We start from the raw sequence: 24,889 nt of genomic DNA on the forward strand, positions 1-24,889 counted from the left end.
GAAGATACCTAGGGTGGATGGAAGTCAGTGCCCTTGAATGCTGGTATCTGCCTTCCCAGCCACCAACAGATCAGGCTTCTGAGCCTTTTGGCTGTCAGGGCCTCACTGTGCCCCATAGGCACCATGGCAGTCCCCGTGAAATCCATCAGGTGTCACCAGGCAGCATACAGGTAACAGGCCTGGAAGGTCCCCAACAGCCCAGCTGGACATGCCCAGACACTCTAGGCTCCTCGTTCAGTGGCACAAACTCCAGGACCCAGTGAGGGAAACGGGAACACACCAGGCCGAGCAGTATGGATAAATCCATGTATTCCAAAATGAAAAGCAAAATAAACAGGAGTTGCATCACCGGGGAGCCACAACCTCATCCCCGCCTCCTTCCTCTGTCCTATGCTGTCAATAAGTTTCTCAACCGCAAATAATGATTAGAACTTCCTCCCCATATGCCAGCTCCAACCTCCACTAGGTACGACACAGGGGGTAGCCCTACCCCCTGGAATATACAAAATGTTACACAGATACTATATGTACACTGGGGAAGGGGGGCCACCCCAGCAGCCCGTGCCCTCGCCTGCTCTACACTTAGCCCCACTGTCCCGCCTCAGCTGCCTCTCTCAACAAGAAGATGGGAGCCCCCTGAGGGAAAAGTTGCTTTGGTGAGAGTAGGGAGGCCATCAGGCCTCCTCCAAACAAACCAGCTCCACCAGCCTCTGGCTTTTCAATAACAAACATCACCGTCCAGGAATGTAAGGACTCAGCCCTGGTCAAGGTGGCAAAGGGTCTGGTTGTCTGCCCCCCATTAGACAGGGATCTTGTCTTGCTACCCTAATGGTAAAGGGGTGACTGGGAAGGGGTGGTAGGGACACGGTGGGGGTGAAGACTCCAACTCCACTTCTCCAGGCTTATGCTGACAGGGTCCTTCTTTTATTTATTTTTATCCTATGACTTTTTTTTTAATCCCATAACTTCTTTTTCATAATACTTTTTTTTAAACTTGTCATAAAACGTTATTCTACTTTTTTTTCCGCAACACTTTTTTTTTTGCCACAACTTTCCCACAACATTGTTTATCCCATAACTTTTTCATTCACAACTTTTTCATCCCATAACTTTGGTTTGTGTTCTTCTAATAAACACACTTGCATAGTTACAATTTTGTAAAAGTAAAATCCGATGATCTTATGCCAAGCGTGCCCAGCATTTGCACAGTCTCAATATCTTTAACACCACAGTTTTCAAGACACACAAAATTTTAAGGCAAAAAGAGCACTTTGCAACAATTTCCTAATTTATTGCATTACAGTAACATCACAGTAGCAGTCAATAATGGCACTTTAGACAACAGTCTTTCAGTATTTCCATTATGTATTCTGTTTACAGGAATTCATAAATCGGTAAAAGTCATTCTAAGAAAACTCGGCAAATAAAGCTTGGCATTGGAATTGGCATTTCTTTCTCTACTTTTCCTTCCCCCAGGTTCTTTCTATTAAACTACAGTATTCACATTTTAACATGCTTTAACTTATTTCAAAACATTAAGATAGCAGTTACATTTTTGAATAGTTATATTATTTTAAAGTGACTCTATAAGATAAAGATTTAGAGAAACTCTATTATGGATAGGGCTGATGTACATTTTCACATTTTCTAAATATCAGCTTTGGTTTTAGAACTGATTTTTTTTCATTTCTGGAAAACCTATCAGGTTTAATAAAAAACTTTAAAAATAATGACCGTTTATTGCAATCTTTAAATAGGTATTTTGATTCTTCTAACAGAAATTCAAATTTATTCAGTTGAACTCACATTTTCAAATTTTATATTTCTGAAGACCTCTAACCTTCTAATGTTGCCTTCTAAGCAAATTGAAAGCTGCCTTATACTGAATGAGGAAGAGAACAAATACTTGGCTGAATGAGGTATTGCAAAGACTGCATACTTTGAAGAAACACTTAAGTTATTGTCATAGGATTTCCATTCTTTTTAGCTTTTTCTGAAACATAGGACAAAATCCCTACACAAAGAGTGGTATTTAGAAACTGTACCACTGTTAATTAGCCACACTATTTGGTCTAACAGTTTTTCTTTATCATTTGAAACTGGGTTTATCTAATACATTGATAAATCCATACAATTTGGAAGAGTCAGTTGAAGTCACAAGGACTTAATATTTGCACCCTTTCAGTGAATGCAGGCAAATCTGTTATTCCATCTGTAAAATCGTACTATTGCTCTCCTATTAATGTCATATGTATAAAAGTATCATGAGGATGCCAAATGCTAAAAATGGAGATGGTCTAGTGACTAGAAATGCCCACCCCAGGGAGCGCACATACATCTCTCCCTACATCCTAATAATGTGATGTATTTTGGAACACAGACATTAGAACTTCATGAAGTTTTAGCTGTTGATTCTTTCCCAAGCATCATAAAGTTATGATTTAGGCAATGTATGACTGAAATAATTCATTCATCATGTACAGACACATTAACATAAATATGGCACAAAATATGCCTCTAACTGAAACTGAGAGGTATAAAAACATAGTTCACTCTTTGTAAAGAACTCTGTGAGGAAACATAACTCTGTGATTGTATAGACACTTTTCCTCATAACACTTTGACATTCACCCATAGTAGATTGACTGCAGCTTGTAAACATTTTAAGTTGCATAAACTTCCCCTTGATTTTCAAATGCAGTATAATACTGTCTACTAAATCTCCTTTTGGTTTCAACTAAGTACTCTCACATATATTGGTTTTAATAATGGTGGTTATTGTTTTTACAATGTTTTCCATTCAAGGAAAATAAGTAAATTCCTGTGTCAGATTAACCAATACGGCTGAAGAATAGGTATTAGCCAGAGAGGTCTAGATGGTAAAATCAATCTTCTAGCCTCAAAGAAGCTCCGTGAACATAGAGGCACGCCAGGTGTCACACAGCTTTCCTTCACTCAAATTCATTCTTGACTAGAGCCTGTATGCCTGTTCCAGGGACATTTAAACTCTGAAAGGATTTCTTATGATCTTCACTAAATACATTAAGAAGAATGCCAACCAGTTCCCTTTTGCATACTGGGACTTGTAGTCATGTGATTAAAACAGGTAACATGAACTCTGACTTTAAAATGTATTGTAGATATAAAGGCTCTAAGCTAGAAAAGATTTTCCACATCCATAGTCCATGATGGGAGCCTTTCATTCCTCAGAAATAATCCCCTTTTAGGTCATTGAGAAAGAGTCCAACTGCTGCAGCTCATGATGCAATATCTTCTTCATGAGCCCAGAGCACATACAAATCCTAAGGGAACTACCATAGTACGGCGCTCATTCTTGGCACCAGAACAGATGAAACACACTCTATCCTGCACACACCTGCCAGCACAGGCCACTTCCCTCTTCTGTGAGATTTAAAAAGCTCCCCAAAATGTTATCACTCCCACCCCCAATACACAGAAAATAGGGGAAAGGCTGTTTCCAGTTCTCGGCCTTTAAACAACTCTAAATGTCAGTACTCACAGTGGCATATTACAAAGTAAGAAACAGTGCGCACTTGAGGGCAAACCACATATTGAGCTAATGAAGAGCTCACTGTGAATAGGATTCGATCAAACATCATAGCAGAACACCAGTGAATTTTATCTGAATTCTGTAATGAATATACATGCTGCAATAACATTAAAAAAAAAAAAAAAAACTGGCAGCCTATTCCAAACCAGCAAGAATAGTTTTGTGCAAATAGTGGGTCTTTGTGTGTTTGAACTCCCACCACCTAAGGGCAAACTCGATATGCATGCTAAAGACCTACAATTATCAAAGTAAAAACAAAAATGCTAAAGGATGCCACAGTGAACATTAGGGAAAGATCCCTCTCCCTTAACTTTTTATAAATAAATTTAAACTGTAAATTAGAAACACAAAATAAACATGAGGGGCTCTAACATTCAAATGAAGTAAATGAATTGTGTAGGGGATTAACCCCATAACTTTTTGTTGTTGTTTTTTTTTCAATTTCTTGACCAGCTCTCAGATGATGATGATGTTTATCTCCCTGTTCTCCGCTGCCCGGTAAAAGAATGGGACGCAGGGTTTGCTGGCCAAGCCTGGGTGCTCCTGGGTGTCCTGCATTACAGGAAGCAGCTGCACGATCTTCTGTGCAGTGGGGTTGTCACAGGGAGAACCCTCCCTGGCCTCTCCCGGTGCAGGCTCCACGCTGTCATGAAAATCTTCGGAGAGAGGGAAGCAGTGGTCTGAGTACACTGCGAGCCTCCCTTGCTCTGGCCTGCCCACCCCGCCTGAGGGCTCTACTCACCACCCTACTCCTCAGCAGCCGCAAGTTCCTGGGGGACTGGGGCCCCTGGAGCGGGCTGATCAACAGGGTTCTGGGCAGCAGGGAGGAATTTGTCATGCCCCTCGTGGTCGTCCACAACCAGTAACACCATATCTTGCAGCTCCAGCAGCTTCACCTGAAGGGAGGGGTGCTCAGTTGCCACGCCTGAGCCAGCGCCAGCAGCCACCCTCACCCCCACCCACGCAGAGATGTTGCACACCCTCTACCTTCATCTCCTCCTCATTCTGGGCCAGCCTGCTGGCTTCCTCCTCCTTGTGCCGTGTGTTTGGCCCTGCCCCCTGGCTCTCATATACCGTGATGTGCTCTCCTGTGAGAGGACATGGCTCAGACACTGGAGCCCCTCTGAAGGCCCTGCAGCTCCCCGTGCCCGTGCCCTGGCCTCCTGCTTACTCATGCCATCTGTCACTCCAGAGAGCTGGATGAATCCAAGCTCTAGTTTCTCCACCTGCTGCTTCCCGTCCACCTTCTCTCTCGGGAAGTCCATAAAGCCGCTCTGGAGCCAAAATAATGGGGTCACATCACAGGAGTGACCTGTCCTGCCCCATCCTCACTTTTTTTGGCCCATGCAAGGACTCACTCACCTTCACCTTCTCCATGGCCTCCTACAGGGCCCGGTAGCTCTCCCCACACACAAACTCACCCCCAGTCCCTGGGGCTGGGGCCTCTGCCTCTGGCTCCTTCCAGGCCGAGGCCACCGGGTGAGCCAGGTGCAGGCAGCACAGCGTTCACAACTTCCATTGCCCACATAGTCATGCCTGCTCCTCCTGGAAACTGGCTCCAGCGGAGTTGAAAAATGCCACTTGAAGGCAAGAGTTGAGTATTCTTGTAGGGGCATACACAAAACAAATGGGGCAGGGAGGTGGAGCACAGCCCCTTCCCTTGGGGCCTCAGAGAGTGCACCTGTTGGTCACAGGTGAAGTGGTGTCTGACCACTGGCTCCCGGAAGGGGTGAAGGTCCAGAGAAATCAGAAGGCGGGGAAACCAAGAGCATAAGGAGGTCTGGGAGGGACCACAGAGGAAGGTGGCAAAGCGGGGGCAGGGAAAGTCAGACTCACCGTGGCTTCCCGGCTCTCCCGGTCCTCTGGGATGCTTGGCATAGGCTGAGGCACCCCTTCCTCCTCAGTGTCCAGATGTCCTCCTCCATCTCCTGTGGGGAGGTGGCCAGAGGTGTCCTCAGAAAACCCAACAAGGGAAGTACTGTGGGCCCACCTCTGTCCCCCATCCTCACTGTGTAACCCTGAGCCGACCACTCCCCAGAGGGGAATGAGCTGCTGTTCTTTATATTTCCTGTAAGATCCAAGATCTTCTGTATTGCTCAGGCACAGTCACACTACCTTTTGGTGTGGGAGTTCTGACCTGCTCCCTTTCTGATCTGGGCCAGTTCATTCATCCTTAGGCAACCTGGTGGCCCCCTGTTCCCAGGAGGTCACCATATTGATACCGAACTTAGAGCAGACATCCAGTTGGCAGAACAACCTGCTGTTCTAAAGGTCTCTTCCAACCCCTCAATCCTATGCTGCTAACAGTACACACTTCCTCCTGGGGCTCTCTCCTCTTCCTCTGAGTGGTCTCCTATACCTTGTCCAGGGAGAGCCATGAGACTGAACTGGGTCTCTAGCTGTTGGTTCTGCTGGCTGGCAGCTTCTAGGTGCTCCTAAGGGAATGGAAAACAGACTGAGAAGGCACAGAGGTTGCCAGGTCATCCCCCTCGGGGCCCTGTCCTCAGCGACTCCCTCTCCTGGGTCTCCTGCAACTTTTGGCAGGCCATTTCAGCCACCGCTTTGCCCTGAGCTTCCTGCTGCTGCAGCTGGTCCATGAGCTGGGTCTGCAGCAGTAACTGCCTGTGCAGCGCCACCTTCTCAGAGGTCAGCTGCTGATAGGTGACCACGTACTGCTGCAGGTGACCCAGGTACTAGTCTCACTGCTGCTGCTGCAGACTCTGCAGAGACTCTCGGCTCTTCAGCTGTATCTTCAGGAAGACCCTGGGCATGAGGGCATGTGGTGGTTGGCTTCCAGATTCTGGGCCCATTAATAGGGTAGTGAGGGCACTGTGGGGCTCTGTCACTTGCCCGGGACCCTGGCCCCTTGCTCCAGGCCTAAGAGAATTCCCCCCTTGCCTAGAACCCCATGCCTCCTTCCCCAGCCTCAAATCTCATGTCCTTCTTCCCACCATTTAAACTGTAGACCACAGACTGGTGGAAAAGCAAAAAGGAGCCAACCACCATCTGCTAAGCATGCTACATGCCTAATGCTTTCCATGTGTTCTCTCATTCAATCCTCAGCACCTCCATGAGAAAAATGCTAACTTCCTTTTGAAGTTAAAGAAACAGAGACTTAGAGAGGAAAAGTAGTTGAATGGTGACCAGTGGAACCGAGGCCAGAATCCAGTTTGAATCTAAGGAGGCTTTTTTCTTTTGTTTTGAGACAGAGTGTCACCATGTGGCCCATACTGGAGTCCAGTGGTGCAATCCCAGCTCACTGCAACCTCCACCTCCCAGGCTCAAGAGATTCTCATGCCTCAGTCTCCTGAGTAGCTGGGATTACAGGCATGTGCCACCATGCTGGGCTAATTTTTTGTTGTTGTTATAATTTTAGTAGAGATGAGGTTTCGCCATGTTGGCCAGGCGGGTCTCAAACTCCTGACTTCAAGTGATTCTCCTGCCTCAGCATCCCAAAGTGCTGGGATTACAGGCAGGAGCCACTGTGCCCAGCATAAGGACCCTCTTATACCACTGTCCCCACCCCTATGATTGGGGGAATCCATGCCTCTAGCTGGGAAGATGATGTCCAGACCTGGGAGGAGCCCAGGGCTACCCACCTCTAAAAGTCAGAGGGCAGGAAGCAAGAAACAGTCATGGAGCTGCCCTGGAGGGTGCTGGGTCACCTGCCCCCCAGCTGGAGCTGCCTTTGGCCTGGCACCTCCCCTCCCCAGAGGCTAGTGCCTGCCTCCCAGCCCTTCTTGGATGGGGCAGAGGTTACCATCTCCTTCACCTCACTCAGCTTCTCCTGCAGCTCCTTCACTTGCTGCTCCAACTGCAGAGCGCTCTTGTTCTCGTTGTTCTGGACAGAGAGAAGCAATCAGTAGCCACCCACTGCAGCTGGAGAACCCTGAACTTGGTGTCTGTCTCCCATGTCACCGGGAAGGGTGGAGGCAGGTTAGAAAAATAACCCCCTCTCCCCCACAGCCATCAGAGCAGGGCGTGATGAGCTCTGGCTCACAGGTGCCTTTAGAAGTACCATGTCATGTGAGGGCTACACTGCCCCATTTTACAGGTGGGGAAACAAAGGCCTGGAGGGCTAGGGATGAGGGCAACCTCCCCAGGTGGGGCAACCCACCAGATCCTCGAAGCCGCACTGTGGCTCGGCCAGCTGCTTGTGGAACTTGTGGTTCTGGGAGAGCACGAGCCTCTCCTGCTTTCGCAGCCTCTCCTCCTGTTTTTGTAGCCTCTCCTCCTGCTTTTGCAGCCTCTCCTCCTCCTTTCGCAGCCTCTCCTCCTGCTTTCATAGCCTGTCCTCCTGCTTTTGCAGCCTCTCATCCTGCTCCCCCAGCCTCTTCTGCTTCTCCCGAAGCCTCTCCTTTTGCTCACATAGTCTCTCCTCCTCCCGCAACCTCCTCTCTTCCTGCTCTTGGAGCCTCTCCTCCTGCTTTTGAAGCGTCTCCTGGTGCTCTCGGAGCCTCTCTTCCTGCTCCCGGAGCCTCTCCTTTTGTTCCTTGCTCAGGAGACTCAAGGCCTGATTGTTTTCCATCTGGAATTGGAGCTTTCCCTCCAGACTTTCCACCTCCTTCCTCAGGTGTTTGGCCTCATCTTGTAGCTGTTCCAACTCAGATGTCCCTGCTGGGTCCACCGGGGATGGGGGCTCAGCTGAGAAATGAAGCAGACAATAAGGGCCTCTGGATTCCCCACTCACCACCCCACCTCAAAGAAAAAGCCCTCCTTTTGATGCAGCTCCTCTCAGGCTTCCCAAACTTGGTCTCCCTGCTAATGATTCCTTGCACCCAATGGTAGCCAATTTCCAAGCCATGTCAGATAGAAATCACTGTGGGTGGCTGACAATGGACACTCCTCCCTTTTGGCTGACGGGGAACCTGAGGCTCATGGAGATGTCAAGACTTGCCAGCTGCTGGCACAGACCTCTTTCCCTCTGCCTCAAAGCCCTTCCATCCACCCACCTCCCTGGGGCACTCTAAGCCACCCCACAGCCCTCTGATGCCAGTCCTGCTCCCAGGTCACACCAGCTCCATCTTACCTATCTGGTGTTTGAATTCGGACAAGCTCCTCTCCAGCTCCTGTATCCGATGTATGTCACGCATCTTCTCCTCCTTCAATGTGCGAGCCTGCCCAAAGCACAGGGAGAAAGGGCCCTGGAGAGGGGGCTGGTGGCTGGACCAGCTACCATCTTCCTCTCTGCCCTCACCTCCACAAAGCCCAGATCCATGACTACCTCTGGCTGTACTAGTCCCATTTTACAGATGCCCAGAAAGACCCAGTGACCCATCTAACGTGGGGCTGAAGGGTCAGGTCTCACCTCCACCGACATTTTCCGCATCCTCTCCTGCCACCGGGCCCTCTCTCCTTTTATATGTTGAGCATATTCATCTCTCTCTAGCTGGACTTGTTTAAGTGACTCTGTCACCTGCAAGCATGGGCACAGAAGTTAGGAAGGGCTGTCACTGGTCCTCACCTGCTCCTGGCTCACCTGGGGTCATCTTCCCTCCACATCCCTCCCTCTGCAAAGCCTCACCTGTGTCACGTGTGCGTTCAGCAGCGCCCGCTCCTTTCTGGTCTGCTGTAACTGCCGCTGGAGGACTGCTTCACTGCGGCTCGAGGACTGGATGTGAAGAGTGAGAAGTTTTGATCTGGGGAGCCCGGGCAGTGCCCCTGAAAAGGGCTCGGGCTAGGCTCAGTATACAACTCGGTCAGTAAAGATCAAGGCATTTCCAAGCCCATGGCCTGGTTTTTAAAAGAACTCAGTAAAGTTGGAAGGGACAGGGAAAGAGATCGAATTTACAGCTGGCTAACGGAGGCCCAGAGAGATCAGATAATACTGCAATTGTTATTACTGTTATTACTACCACTGTTTGAACCTTTATGGAGTGCTTCACCGGGTACCATGCTAACAATCCCATTTAATCCTCACAACCATCATATGAGACAGTTACTAGGGTAACCTCTATTGCGTAGATGAAAAACATGGAGTGTTTTAGGTTAAGTGCTTGTCTAAGATCACTTAGACAGAGCTGGGACTTGAACACCCAGGTCTATCTGATTCTCTAAGCCCATTTTTTCTTGCTATGGGTGGGGGCACATGTAGGAAGTGGAAAATTAATCTTTTGTTCACTTTTTGAAAGGATGATACATTCGCATAGTCCAAAACTCAGAAGGTACAGAAGGGAAGTGTCTCCCAGCCACCCTGTTACTCTCTCCTGGGTTTTTTGCGAACCCTTGCAGACATGTTTCATGTATATTATCATAGTATGTACACACACACAGACACAGACACACACACACACACACACCTTTCCTCTCTCTACAGAAATGGTGACATACTAAAGGTACTCTTCTGTACCTTCACAGTACAAGTACCCAATACACCACCTAGGATTTGGCCAAGGCCACAGCTAGGTAAGGGCAAGGCAGGCACTTGGCCTTCAAGCTGTGTGTGCAGTGCTCACTCCCCACAGTGCCCCTCAACTCACCCAGGCAGCTGACTCAGCCCCAGGCTGTCTCTAACAACCACACACAATAGCAGCTAGAAATGAGCATGCTGCCTTCTGGGCAGGACACTGCATCCTACAGAAGGGACCTTTACACTCTCTCCTCCATCTGGGAAGCTGGGCTGCCAGGGGGTGGGGCAGTTGGTTGGACTCACCCTGTCCTCTTCCTGCTGCTGTGTAGACACAGCAGAGAGAGCCCGCTCCAATTCTTGAATACGCTGTAAGGAGTATTGCAGGCGGCCAGCAAGATCCTTGGACTCTTCTGGAATGACAGAGGTTGAGATGGGGCCCAAAGGACTCCCCCTAAAGACCTGTCAAAGTGCCAGGTTGAAGGATGATGGGGTGCCCTGATTCCCACCTTCGAAGTGTCTGGCGGCACGTTTAGTATGGTAAAGGGTGGTCTTCAAGTCTGCCTTTTCCAGCGTGAGGATTTTGATTGTCTGAAATTGAATGTTTGGGAGAAAAGCCAAGCAAGTGCTGAAAGAAAAGGAAAGCAACATTCTCCAGAGGACAGGAGAAAACTCCCCACCCTCCACTCACCTCTAACTGCTCCGTTTGTGCTTTGTGTATTTCATTGTTTGCTTTCTTTTCCTATAGGAGGTGGAAGACAGAGCTCTTACCATGGGGAGGCAGAGATGGCACAGCAAGAGACATGCCCCCAGAATGCCACCAATGCCCCAGCACAGGCCCACCCATAGGACCAGATTATCAGGGACCCTGTGGTCATGGGGTGGAATCTGAGGGGTAAGCCTTCTTCCCCAGGCTGGGAGTGGGCGAGATGAGACTGGTGCCTCTACATCTGAGTGCCCCCCAAACCCAGCAGTCATGTTGTGAGCAAACAAAGAAATCACATTACTTCTTCCAGCTGATGTTCCACTTGTTTCTTCTGTTGTTTCTGTGGGGACAGTCAAATTCAGGTGACTGAGGGTGGCCCCCTCAACTCTATCCCCCAGGAAGTGGTAGGCAGGGGCCAGGAATGAATTTTAAAGACAACATTCTCAGACCCAATGGCAACATGAACTGGTCAACTTTCCTCAAGCTCCCAAGGACAGAGGATTTGGGTCTTTGTTGGTTTTTGCCCACAGCCACGGAACTCAAAGTCTGAATCTGGATTCTCTTGAAAGGACAGTAACATAAACCTCTAGAGACGGAGTCTGAGAAAGGCCCACCCTTCTGCCAGCTTGTGATTGAGAAAGATGTGTTCATTCAACAAACATTTACTGAGCACTTACAAGCCAGGCACAGTTCTTCACAGCAGATACAGAATGGAAAAGGACAGACAGGAGTCCTTGGCCCTCAGGTTTACATTCTAGGAGCCTTTAAATCTCAGACTCTCAGAGCTAACCGAGACCTTTGATGCTCTACCTCCTTCGGAAACACCAGTGCAAGGAGGAGAGGTGGCTTGTCCAGACTCAAAGAGCAAATTAGGGACTGAGTCACGGCAGAAATACAGGGCCCCTGACAAACCATCAGGCTAGTGCTTCCCTGAGGGGTGACAACCCCAGGGCGTGTGTGGCAAGGACTGGAGCAGGGGTGTCTGGAGAAGAGAGAGTCGGCAAAGAGGGCAGTGACAGAAGAGCCATGCTGCATGCTCCTTGCTCTGGGGTCCCTCCAGGTGAGGCCTGGGTGCCCCAGCTCCCCATTTGCCCTTGGCACCAGGGGACCTCAGCCCCTTTCTTCAGAGCCCCAAGGGGAAACTAAAGCCCAGGATTGGCAGCGTGGAATCACAGGACCCCACTGGACTCTTACCAGTGATCCTATGTTTTCATAGAGTTGATTGATTGTTGCAGAGCTTGAGTCCAGGGCTACTTCCAGTTCTTGGTTCTGGCTCTGAGGTGCATGCAGAGAAGAGGAGTTGGAGGAGGATTGTGGGAAGAGGTAGAGAGAACAATCATTAGAGCTGGGGTGTGTGCGGGCTGTCTCAGCTGGTAGAGGGGCACCCAGCCCCCACTGTGAGAGGAGGTTGGAGGGCTGACCTGCAGGGTCACTGCACCTTGACTTAGGGCCTCTTACCTCCAGATCCTTCAGGGTAGCAGATGACGCAGGAGTAATACAAAAGAGAAATTAAAAAAAAAAAAAACTTACAGGGAAACAGTTATGGATATAGAGAAAGTATAAAAACAGCAAAGGGGCTGGGCACAGTGGCTCACGAATATAGTCCCAGCACTTTGGGAGGCTGAGGCGGGTGGATCACTGGAGGTCAGGAGTTCAAGACCAGCATGGCCCACATGGTTAAACCGCGTCTCTAGTAAAAATACAAAGATTAGCCGGGCATGGTGACAGGTGCCTGTAATCCTGGTTACTAAGGAGGCTAAGGCAAGAGAATCACTTGAACCTGGGAGGCAGATGTTGTAGTGAGCCAAGATCACACCACTGCACTCCAGTCTGGGTGACACAGTGAGACTCTGTCTCAAAAAAAAAAAAAAAAAAAAAATCCCCAAATCCCACATGCCTGCTGTGTACGTTATTCCCAAGTTACTTTTAAACTTTAAGGTCTCACCATTTCCAAGATGATAAAAGATGGAGGGAAAGAGAAAATCCAATCAACCAAGCAGGTGAAGAAGCAGACACAAACAGGATGAAGGTTAATGGCAGCAACATAAAACAAGGCAGAGGCTAAGTATCCCCCAAACCAGAGAAGCCTCAGGGGCATGCACAGCTGGAGACAGCAAGCCAGAGAGGGGTCCTGGCACTGCCTCACCTTCCACTTGTGCAATGGGGGAGCGCTACCCCACGGGAATGGTGAAGGTTGGACACCAGCACCTTCAGAATGTCCTGAATCTACATGAGGTGAAAAGGGAAAAACAAGGGCATAGGGGGAGAAAGACAGAAGTGGCTTAGAGAGAAGCAAGAAAGTCAGGGTAGGAGGAAGATGTGGGTTCAGGAAAATGAAATGCTGAAGAAGAGCAGAGGAGATTAAAACCATGGCCTGTGCCATTCTTCCAAATGGCCACCTGCTGCCTTGCCAGGGGCAGGAACAAATAGATGGAAAAGTCCCTGAGCGATGCAGTCACAGAGTAGAGTCACCTGACCAATGCAGCTCTTAATACTGCTCACTGGACCCCTCTCCTCAGGCCCAGGGAATCTGGTAAAGCTCCAGACCTCCACCTCCATTAAAAAACCAGACTCCTGAGTAAGGGTTCACTTGAACTAAGGGGGCTCCGGCTAAAAAACAAGTTTGAAAGACACTGATCTTATGCAGTGTCATCTTACAATGGAGAAAACTGAGGCCCTGGGTAAGAAGTGATTTTTTCTGTGGTCACCCAGCAAGCTGGTGGCAAGTTAGATCTTCTCTTACTCCTAGTGCCTGGGGCTCTCCTCACCACACCCTGAGCCCCCTTCTGTGACCCCTAAAGGGACAGCTTGATAGCAAGTGGCTGTACTCATTGGCCCAGCTCCCCCTTGAGACTGGGGATCAGGAAAATCAAACAGCAATGACCATTTCCTGGGTATCCTGGGTGTTCACAGCAGGACATGTACTAGGGATTAACATAAAAACAACAACAATATGGAATATCATTTAAACTTCAGAAATGAAAATCAAACAACACTACCCCTATTTTACAGATGTGAAAAGAGAGGCCCAAAGAACTCAAGCAACTTGCCATAAATCAGATCCCTAGCCAATGGAGAGGCAGGATTCAAACCCAGAATTCTTAACCAGTACCCAGCAATCTTAACAATTACCCTCTACTGCCCCCTTGGGCCCCCAGTCCTCAGGAGCCTGGCCAGCCAAGACTCACATCCCCTGGTGAGTGGCAACCACCAGAAGTGGTTGTCTCAGGGCTACTGCCAGTTTTCTTCTTTTTTGTCTTCGCTCCTGCCAGAAGACCAGGGCTGTTCCTCTGCTGATATTCTTTCAGCTGTGGGAAAGAAGAGCAGTAATACTCATGAGAACTACCAGCCCCTACAGCCACATCCCCCTTTACAGTTTTTCAAAATACTCTTATACACCATCTGATTTAATGCCACCAACAACTGTACGAAGTGTTTTCACAATCACTTACTGATTGAGAGGGATGGATATTATGGCTAAAAATATGGGAGGGTGGGCAATAATGCCACTTAAACTCAGTCTTCTGACTCCAAGCTCTGGGGTTTTGCCATGAATCAGCAGCTGCCAGAGACCAAAATCAGAGCCAGAGGTAGAAAACTAAACATTAAGTAGGCAGGAACTGCACACTGTGTGGTTTGGAGTCATACATCCTCACACATCTGTAAGTGTGAAGAAGTGCACCAGGACCTCTCAAACTTTTTTATCCATGTGTCCTCATGGCAGAAGGCAGCTTTTTTGTTAAATCTTGGAATTTATCAGAAAGAGGACAACCCAAATCTCATTTCAGAGAGAAGTCTGGTATGCTTCAGAAAGATCTCCCACATTTATCCTGTGGCACTCAAAGTACCCCAAGTTGAGATGATATGAGGAAGATTCAAGCTGTCAAGTTCAGTTTCCCAAGATCTATTCCACAGAAGATAAGCAAATCTCACTTCAGAGACCACTGACTGAAGAGAAGTCTGGTCCCAGAACGGTGGAGAATTAGAATATAAGGTGGAGAACTCAGAAAAATATGTTAAAGTCTCTCTGGAGAGTAGAAGGCTGGGAGAGAACCAAACCAAACCCATTCTCCCATTGCCACCCAGAGATACTGTCAACGTTTGAGCTCACAGGGGAAGTGTAGGCTTTTCACAAAGTCAATGTCTATGCAAAGGGAGTAAGGCAACCTGAAACCTGTTGCTCCTAAGTCCCATAGTCCCCATTCCCCTTCCAGCTGGAAATTTGTGCTGTGGCCAGAGGAACCAGAAATGGAGCGAGGATGCTTAGGGGACTGGGTTGTAAGATTATAGGCCAGTCTTGCAGCAGTAATGACATCCCTAGGGGGACTGTGACATCACTACATTCCACTCCTCCCGGGGTTGGGGGAAACCACATCAGTGCAATGGCTGAGTTGCTGATCCATGATGGGGGAGTGGGACGTAGGGCTGGTGCCCAGGTCCTTGGAGATGCCAGTCCAAAGAGCCCAGGGAGGTCAGGCTTGGGTCAGCAGGAGGGGGGAGTACAGCAGGAAGCCCCAGGAGTCACCAGCCCAAAGTCACCCGGGGATGACTGGCGATTGTGGGGTCCTGGGGCTGGGGGACCCAGATCCTCGGACAGCTGAGCCCAAAGAACCCAGGGAGGTTGGGCTTGGGGCAGTAGGACGTGAGGGGCGAGTATGGAGCAGGGAGCCCCAGAAGTCACCTGCCAAAAGTCACCATGGGGTGACTGGTGAGGGCAGAGGCTGGGCTGCTTGCTGAGAGGGCAAGGCTGACTGATGAGACTTTGGTGGAGGGAGCCCAGAGGTGCCAGGGTTAGGGTGCCCAGCCCAGTGTGCCTCAGGAGTGGTATGTACTCTGGCAGTGGTCTTGTCATCGGACGGGATCTCTGGCTAGGTTGGATGGCCATGACCTGTTGTGTCTTACCTTTTTCTTGGCTGCTGCCAATTGACTCTGTTGCATCTCTTCTAACATCATGGGGTGGGGAGGGAGGCAGGGTTGGGGTCACATCAGCAAACACCTCCAGTCACCTACCAGGCGGCTGTGTGACTGAGCCAGAGGAGGCATAACCAGGGCCGCACTAGAATGCAGAATGGGGGCATGGCCTTAATTCTCCCAAGCCCATTGGTCAATGAGAAAGATGAAAGGGAAAGGAGGCGTGGCCAGGGAGCAGTGTGTCCAGAGGGACCTGTGGCATCACAACGAAAGCTGCCCATGCAACTGCTGTCCCCGCCCAGTTGGGGAGAGGGGCGGGGCCTGCCTACTCCAGGGGGTGGGGGGCTGGCTTTTGCTTTAAAACGTTCAAAATAAACTTTAAAAGATATATGTCTTTATACTCTAAATATATGTGTGTCAGTGTGTGTGTGTGAATACATGTTCCTCCAGAGCTGTCTTCATTATCCAGCTTCTATGCATGGTCTATGATTTTGGCCTACATTTTTCATCTCCAGATGGAGTACAAGAATTACCAGTATTACCTCAATTGAGACACAAATCCTATAAAAATGGAAAATCCATAGCATGTTTGATGATTAATGAAGTGGACTATATTATCCAACATTCCAATAAGGTAGAATAATCACAATCATTTCTCTTTTTTGGAAAAACATTTCTTTTATTCTCCTACATTATTAAGATTTTTTTAAAACAAGAAACATGTCTAATATCTTTAAAAACACAAAGCTTTTGGGCTGGGTGCAGTGGCTCACACCTGTAATCCCAACATTTTGGGAAGCCTAGGTGGGTGGATCACCTTAGGTCAGGAGTTCAAGATCAGCCTGGCCAACATGGTGAAACCCCATCTCTACTAAAAATACAAAGCTAGCCAGGTGTGGTGGTGGGTACCTGTAATCCCAGCTACTCAGGAGGCTGAGGCAGGAGAATAACTTGAACCCGGGAGATGGAAGTTGCAGGGAGCCAAACTCACACCACTGCACTCCAGCCTGGGCGACAGAGTGAGACTCCATCTCAAAAAAAAAAAAAAAAAAAAGAAAGAAAAAAATAGTCAAAAGTAAATAAAAACACAAAGCTTTCAACTTAATAAGCACTCAAAGCTCTTTCTGGTTTAAAGTATATACAAGGTCTATTTTTTCTAGAATCACCTGACCTCTCTAAGCCTTGCAAATGAAACTTAATTTCTCACTTGATACTTGGCTGTGACTCACAATCATGAAAACCAAGAACTGTGTTATGTCACTGTGTATTGCTTGTTACCTGAATTCCACACTAGGCTGAGATCAAGGGTTAAATCTTTCACGATTTGCTCCATAACCTGTGAGCTTCTTTTCCTACACCAAACTAAGCTTTTTTCTAGAGTTTTACAATTCACAGTTAGTAGACAAGAGTGGTTCTCAAAAATGTAGTCTCTGGACTAGCAGCACCGGCAGAACTTGAGAACTTTTTATAGGTGCAAATTCTCAGGCCCCACCCTGGACCTGGTGAATCAGAAACTCTGGAGTAGGGCTCAGCCATCTGTGCTGCAGTAATCCCTCCAGATGTTCAAGCACCTCCGGCACACAGTAGGTAGAAAAATGTGTTTCCTTCTGTAGGTCCAAAGCCAGGGATACTATATGTTCTGTCTTGATATGAAACCATGACATTGCAATTAAAAGACATAAGTCTCCTTCCTACTCCCACCCTCCATCCAATGTGTTTTATTTTTATGAGTTAATAAGAAAACAAGTGGCAATCAGAGATTCACTCTAAAAAGTATATTTACAATGTCAGTGCTCATCCAGTCTGATCTAATACAATACCATTTACACCCTCTTACCTCTCAAGTTTTAAAAACATATCTTCACAATGTAAGTCGCAGGCACACTAGCAGTTCCATAATAAAACACCAAGTAGATTGAAATGTCCAAGCTTACTAGAGAAGAAAAGTGGAATCATTGGCTGTTTTCAAATTGCATTCAACCAGAAATGTAAGTTTTGAATTCTTTTCACCTTCACACTTCCAAGTTAATAGAATTAAATCAAAATACTCCATTCTTTCAAAGCCTCTAAGCCAGGCAAAGTTTTACTGTATTACTTCTTGCTTTCAATGGATGTAAAGCAGAATCCTGGTAGGCGCATTTTGTATGCCTGCAAAGATACAGAACTAAACAGTTCCATCTGTTCAATATTAAAAACAAAAGTCCTGTAAACCTCAGATGGTGAGTGTAATACTTCAGCACTAGCATCAAAGCCTCAAACATAAAAAGATACCAAGAACTTCACTAGCAAACAAAATGAGCTCTCGGCCGGGAGCAGTAGTTCACGCCTGTAATCCCAGCACGTTGGCAAACCAAGGTGGGAGGATCACTTTATGTCAGGAGTTCAAGACCAGCCTGGGCAGCACAGTGATTTCACATCTCTACAAAAATTTTTAAGAATTAGCTGGGCATCGTGGCACACGCCTGTAGTCCTAGCTACTTGGGAGGATGAGGTAGGAAAATTGCTTCAGCTCAGCAGTACAAGGCTGTGGTAGCTACGATCATGCCGCTGCACTCCAGTCTGGGTGACAGAGCAAGATCTACATAATTACAGTCTGTCCTGCTTCTGTTTATATTAAAATGCTTTCAATCAGCAGGATAAAATTTAAGTGAAATGCGACTTTGGAGGTTGGCCACAAAATAGGCAATGGAGAAACAGGCACTTCCCATAAGGAAAAAAATGATCAATAAGCATATAAAAAGATTCAAGTCTGGGTGCCATGGCTCACGCCTGTAATCCCAGCACTTTAGGAGGCCAAGGCAGGTGGAACACCTGACGTCAGGAGTTCGAGACTGGCCTGACCAACATGGTGAAACCCCATCTGTACTAAAAAATACAAAAATTAGCCAGGTATGGTGGCAGACACCTGTAATCCCAGCTGCTTGGGAAGCTGAGGCAGGAGAATGGCTTGAACCCAGGAGACAGAGGTTGCAGTGAGCCGAGATTGCACAGTTGCATTCCAGCCTGGGCTATACAGCAAGACTCCATCTTAAAAAAAAAAAAAAAAAAAAAAAAAAAAAAAAAAAAAAAAGTTCAAAAGCAGTAGAAACCAAAGAAATGTAATGAAAACAATGAGATTTTCTCCTTAAATACCAGTAAAGTGGACAAATGGAAGGGAGACACTGGAGCTCTGCTACTTTGGGTGTATAAACTCTGAACCAATTTTTCTGCAGGATAATTTGAAAATTTCTATGAAACATCTTAAAAGTGTTTTATGTTATTCTCCTCCAGAAATTCTACTTCTATGAATTCAGCCCAAAAATGCTTGCTTGCATCCATTAAAATATATATATAAGAAAATTTACTTCTGGGGTGGCAATGATTAACTTAATATACATCAAGCTTTTAAAAAGGATGATGCCAAGGATATATTTACTGCCATAGAAATATGCCCAAAACATAGTGACAAAAGACTATATGTTATGATTCTACTTTTTAAAATGTTCAAATGCATAAAGAAGTATAAAAAACAACAAGCCAGAACGTTTTGAGTGGCAACATTAAAGACTTCTCTTCATATTTTGTCTTCCAAATTATTACAAAAAGAATGTGATTTTCTTCATAATCAGGGAGAAGCATTATTTTCATTTATTTGCATTGAAATTCCTTTTCCTTATTTTTTCTCATGTGTGTATCACATGTACTCTGGAGAGCTTGAATCCCTACCTCTTGAGGTAAATCAGACCATTTCGGTCTGTCAACTTGCCTTTTCTGGACATTTCAAATCAATGGAATTATAGAATATGTGTTCTCCTCTCTGGTTTTTTTTTACTTAGCTAATGTTTTTGAGGTTGGTCCATGACATATGACAGGTTTTGGTAGTTTGCTCCTTTCATTACTGAGTAGAAGTCCACCAATGGATATAGCATATTTTGTCAGCAGAGAACCTTTTAAACTTCAATTTCAACTTCCTGTGGTCTAAATGAAACCCCCGGAACACAGGACTTCTAGGGAAAGCTGCTGTGCATGTCAAAATAACTACTTAGCAGAACCAGCTTTGTCATCAGGAGCCTGAACTGCTGCAGATATTTTTATAATTTTACAACTTCTTTTTTACAAGCAACTTGTGTGCTACTACACATCAGGACTTTTGAAGCATCTGATACATCCATCGAATAAGTATGAGCATGTGTCTGAGTGGACAAGTGAAACCATCTATGCTACACTGCGTATTTTTTCCTCCCCCAGACTGGACCAGGGAATCTCTCAGCTTTCTAGAATACACTTTCCCCACTGACAAAGCCGAACAGTATTAAAGACCCTGCTGCCTTCGTTAGGCAGATTTGGAGGGGAGGCCCAGCAGCAAGGGTGGAGAGGAAAAAGAGAGGGGAGCTTGTGAACAGGAAGCCCCCCGGGGTTGGCACATGGCTTCCCGCTGCTGAGGATGTTGTGGATGGGGAAGTGCTGATGGCGTCCTGAGGCAGCCTAGCACCTCCACTGGGCCCAGAAGGTCTTGACTTTGGAAGCTTACCCATGTTCCAGAAGTGTTTAAAAGCTGCTTTTGCTTTTGTTCTTTTCCTAAAAAATCATTACTTGGTAGGTAGTTATTAGTCTTTCTTTGGGAGAGGGACAGACCTTTAAAACTGAAGAACATAATTTTCATTAAAATATCAAAAATGGAAACAATTACTTTGTAAACAATTTGCTCTACAAACCAAATCGTAGCTGTTGAGAATCTCAATAAATGGTTAAATGCATTTGCTGCTGTTAGAAGAAATAAAGAAAAAAATTAGAATAAAAAATGCATTTGCTGTCAGTGGTACCATTAGCCTAAGGTTGGGTCACTGTGTCATCATACTGTGGTGGGGGGTATGTGTGGTGTATATGTGTGAAACTTTTCATCTCAGGATGGATCATAATCTTAGCTGCAGTTTTCCTTCCAAATAGGGTTAAAAAGTAGGAAAACATGGGCTTGGAAGTGACAGACCTGAGTGAACCAGTCCAGCTTAAAGAAAAACCCAATAAAACTAACTTTTAATAATCCTGAGGTTGGTTTTTAAACAATAGATACAATGATTTACTTTAAACATCTGGTTATGATTTTGAATTAGTAATACATACTGTCTCAACCCCCTTTTTTCTTATGGAAGCAGAGGTTTCACCCAGAAAACCACAAAACAGTGATTTTTTTTTTTTTTTTTAAGACAGGGTGTCACTCTGTCATGCAGGCTGCAGTGGAGTGGTGGATCTCAGCTCACTGCAGCCTCGACCTCCCACCTTAGCCTCCCAAGTAGCTGGGACCACAGGCGCCACCTCGTCTGGCTAATTTTATTTTGTGTACCGATGGGGTTTTGCCATGTTGCCCACGGTAGTCTCCAACTTCTAGGCTCAAGTGGTTCACCCACTTCAGCCTCCCAAAGTGCTCTATCTACAGGCATCAGCCACCGTGCCCAACCTGCAGTGACTTTTTTTTTTTTTTTTTTTTTTTTTGAGACGGAGTCTTGCTCTGTCGCCCGGGCTGGAGTGCAGTGGCCGGATCTCAGCTCACTGCAAGCTCCGCCTCCCGGGTTTACGCCATTCTCCTGCCTCAGCCTCCGGAGTAGCTGGGACTACAGGCGCCCGCCACCTCGCCCAGCTAGTTTTTTGTATTTTTAGTAGAGACGGGGTTTCACCATGTTAGCCAGGATGGTCTCGATCTCCTGACCTCGTGATCCGCCTGTCTCAGCCTCCCAAAGTGCTGGGATTACAGGCTTGAGCCACCGCGCCCGGCTTGCAGTGACTTTTTAAAACATAAGTTCAAGCATCTGGTCTTAACTCCTTTAATTGGAGGTATCTCTTCTCTCATTTTTCTCATCTTTGGTGTTCCCCCAGAGTTCACTGCTGACTGCATGTACAACATATATTTCAAAGTCAAGGCTGGACTGGGTGCAGTGACTCATGCCTATAATTGCAGGACTTTGGGAGTCCAAGGCAGGCAGATCCCTTGGGTCCAGGAGTCCTAGACCAGCCTGACCAACAGGGAGAAACCCTGTCTCTACAAAAAATACAAAAATTAGCCAGGTGTGGTGGTGCATGCCTGTAATCTCAGCTACTCAGGAGGCTAAGGCAGGAGAATCGCTTGAATCCAGGAGGTAGAGGTTGCGGTGAGTCGAGATCATGCCATCGCACTCCAGCCTGGGCAACAAGAGTGAAACTCCATCTCAGAAACAAAACAAAACACAAAAACTAGAACAACCTTCTTCTGGAGTAGTCTATGTGTGCCACCTACCTAACCTACTGAATGAAACCCAGATCCTTTCCTATTTCTCCCAGTTACAAGGCACTGTTACAAGGTTCAGACTATCCAGAAATAAAGGCCAGAAATAGCAAACACTATGCTTTTGTGGAGTTTAAGTCTGAGGATTTTGCCAAGGTAGTTGCTGAAACAATGAACAGCTACCTGTTTGGTGAAAGACTCTTGGAGAGTCATTTTATGCCACCTGAAAAAGTACAGAAAGAACTCTTTCAAGACTGGAATATTCCATTTAAGCAGCCATCATATCCATCAGTGAAATGTATAATTAGAATCAGCACTTACACAAAAGCTACGGAAGGAGGAGTGATTTAAAAAGAAAGAGGGATTACTCAGGAAGAAACTAGCTTAAAAGGACTTGATTATGATTTTCCTTGTTTGATTTTACAGAAAATGGAAAGTATTTCAAAAATGAATTGTCAGATGTCTACAAAAGCCCAGGTTTTATGTAGGAAGAAGAAAAAGGTTTTAGGCACTTCTGACACTCCTGAGAAGACAGTGGATATCTAGGGCCCCACATTGGTTTTACATCAACATTTTTACAGAAACGAAAATCTGAAGTGGCTGAAATGAATGATGATGATGAAGATAACGAAATAGTTTTCAAACAGCCCATATCCTGTGTAAAGGAAGAAACACAAGAGACACAAACACCTACACATTCACAGAAGATGAAGAAAAAGCAGTCAGTGATAATGTACATAGATTTCTTCTGAAAAATATTTTCATCAGAAAAATACAAAAAATTAACTGGGCAAGTTGGCTCACACCTGTAGTCCCAGCTACTTGGGAGGCAGAAGGGGATCACCTGAGCCCAGGAAGTTGAGGCTACCCTGAGCCGTGATCACGCCACTGCACTCCAGCCAAGTCAAGTCATTACATTTATCTTGACCTATTCTAGGCTGACTTAAGTGGGATTTGTATTAAGAATACAACAGGCAACCTCACAGACATCTAAGTACAAAACTCAAAATAGGACCACACCATGGAAGGCCTGGGCTGGGAGGTGACTTTCCTCTCCTGCATGCCTTCACTCTGCACTTCTGCTCTATGCTTGTGCTTTGCTCTGCAGATGAGCATTCGGCATGTGCTCCAGGCTCCTCCAGCCTCTGAGGCTTTGGCTTGTCCTGGTAGTATCCCTGGTCCAGTGTTACTGGACCTTTCCATACAGATGCTCCTCTGCAAAAAATCTATTGAAAACTCTCTGTGTCATTTCCAATGAGCAGGAGAGAGAATCTGATCTGCCTAGCAGTGAGGGTGGGAGTTCCCTTGTTGTCCCTGGATTTGTAGTGCTGCCCTTTCCAGAGACTCGAGGAGGGGCCAGATATCCAAAAAGAGGGTGTGGGTGGGGTCTAGTAATTGTTTCTTGAGCTGTTGGACATTGTGAACCTTCATTGTAGAGATGTGGATTATGTTATCCTACTCTAGTGTTGTTTTGTTTTGGCAGGGAATTAAATTACTGATGGGTTAACTGGATCACGTGTGTCAAGGCTACATTTTAGGTTTTGTTAGGGTGAGCTGTTTTTTAGTTTTGCCCTTATTCCTAGGGAATCTTCCTTAATCCCAAGGCATGGCCTTCTAGACCCTCCTGTGAATGTCTGGGATATTCATCAAGACCTCAGATTCCAAGCCTGGAGACTCTGGCTGAGCCAGAATTCAGATATGTCTCCAGTAGTCTGTGACCACTGAAATTACTGTTTAGCTTTCAGCTCCCCATTGGCTGTTCTGTGTTGGGCCTTGCAGAGTCTCAATCTGCGCATTCATCATTTGGGATTTGGCCAAGCACCTGCAGCAACCTCTATAAGATTTCTGGGGCTCCTTCTCTTCAACTCTGTCCTTTCTGATACTCTGCCACACGCATTTTAGCAGACCTGAGCAGCAGTCTCTGTTTCCTCCACCAAACAAGACTGATCCTCTTGGCTTGGACTCTGCTTCCTGGTGCTGTCATTGAGGGTTTGGAAACTCCCCACCAGAAAAATGTAGCAGTCACTTCATGTGATTCCCTTCTCTCGGATTGTACCTGGAACTGCCTATTGCCCAATGTCTGAAGACAATTTCTTCATATACTTTGTCCAGCTTTGTAGTTGTTCATGCTGGGAGACAATCATCAATACAGGTACTCCATCATGGTCACAATTTGAAGTACAATTAATATCATATTCATTCTATTCCAAAAGTAGAGAAGACAAAGACCAACAATTCTAAGAAAAATTGAAAACATATATGAGAGTTCAAAGAAAAAGAAACGCAAATGCTGCTGACACACAGGAAAAAATATTTAACTTCACTGATAATAAGAAAGATACAGTTTTAGGCCAGGCACAGTGGCTCACACCTGTAATCCCAGCACTTTGGGAGGCTGAGGTGGGAGGATCATTTGAGGCCACAAAGTGGAGGTGGCAGTGAGGTGAGATGGTGCCACTTGGGGTGACAGAGTGAGATCCTGTCTCAAAAAAAAAAAAGAAAGATACAGACATAAACAACATCCTGCAACCTCTACCTGTGGCCATGATTGATAACAGGGACCAGATTTGCCTCCCACCTTGAACAACTAGAAAAATGGAACAAAACATATAAAACAATAGTTTTTGAACATTGGAGATAGGTCGAGCAGAACTGTGATCCCTAAAAGAAGGTGAACCCTACAGTGTCCTCAGTTTACTGCCAGAAGCAATTCACAGGCTCCAACACAGGGGAATCCAAATTCCAGTGACGCGTACACCACTCTTGAGCTGTTTTCTATTACCTCCAGGTCCTTCAGTCCAGCCCTCCTGGGGTTCTGCCTTGGGAATTGGTATTGGTGACCAAGGGAATAGAGAGGAACATGCATAGAGCTCTGTATTTAGACTGACACATTCACACTGGGTTCCAGTTTCAGCTGACAGACGGTGAGCACATCGCGAGCCCACTCTGATCCTGTCTCCTAGTTGTGTGATCACGTATTTCCCATCAAGTGCGAGGCTGGAGAGAAAAGTGCCCACTCTGCCCTGTACACGTTAGGAGCTTAGTGAGCTTAAGCTCTCTTGCTTCCCCACTATCCTAACGTATTAGGGGAAAGACAAGAGATGTGGGGAATGGCACCTG

The 24,889-nt window shown here is 46.6% G+C and overlaps 1 protein-coding gene and 1 pseudogene across 1 annotated transcript; one reads left to right on the forward strand and one right to left on the reverse strand.

Moving 5' to 3' along the window:
* Positions 1-2,055: 2,055 nt before the first annotated feature.
* Positions 2,056-15,609, reverse strand: LOC104677005 (golgin subfamily A member 6C-like). The gene is given in 18 exon segments (XM_030931726.1): positions 2,056-4,251; positions 4,317-4,467; positions 4,559-4,659; positions 4,743-4,845; positions 5,408-5,499; positions 5,931-6,006; positions 7,344-7,412; positions 7,689-8,215; positions 8,601-8,688; positions 8,880-8,987; positions 9,096-9,182; positions 10,224-10,330; positions 10,427-10,508; positions 10,609-10,659; positions 10,925-10,963; positions 11,818-11,898; positions 13,812-13,931; positions 15,526-15,609. Coding segments are annotated over 18 exon segments (2,190 nt in total). The 3' UTR covers positions 2,056-4,027.
* Positions 15,610-20,479: 4,870 nt separating this feature from the next.
* Positions 20,480-22,521, forward strand: LOC115897569 (annotated as a pseudogene).
* The last annotated feature ends 2,368 nt before the right edge of the window (positions 22,522-24,889 follow it).

The sequence above is a fragment of the Rhinopithecus roxellana genome, chromosome 5 (assembly GCF_007565055.1).
Source record: "Rhinopithecus roxellana isolate Shanxi Qingling chromosome 5, ASM756505v1, whole genome shotgun sequence".
In the NCBI taxonomy this organism is placed as follows: Eukaryota; Metazoa; Chordata; class Mammalia; order Primates; family Cercopithecidae; genus Rhinopithecus; species Rhinopithecus roxellana.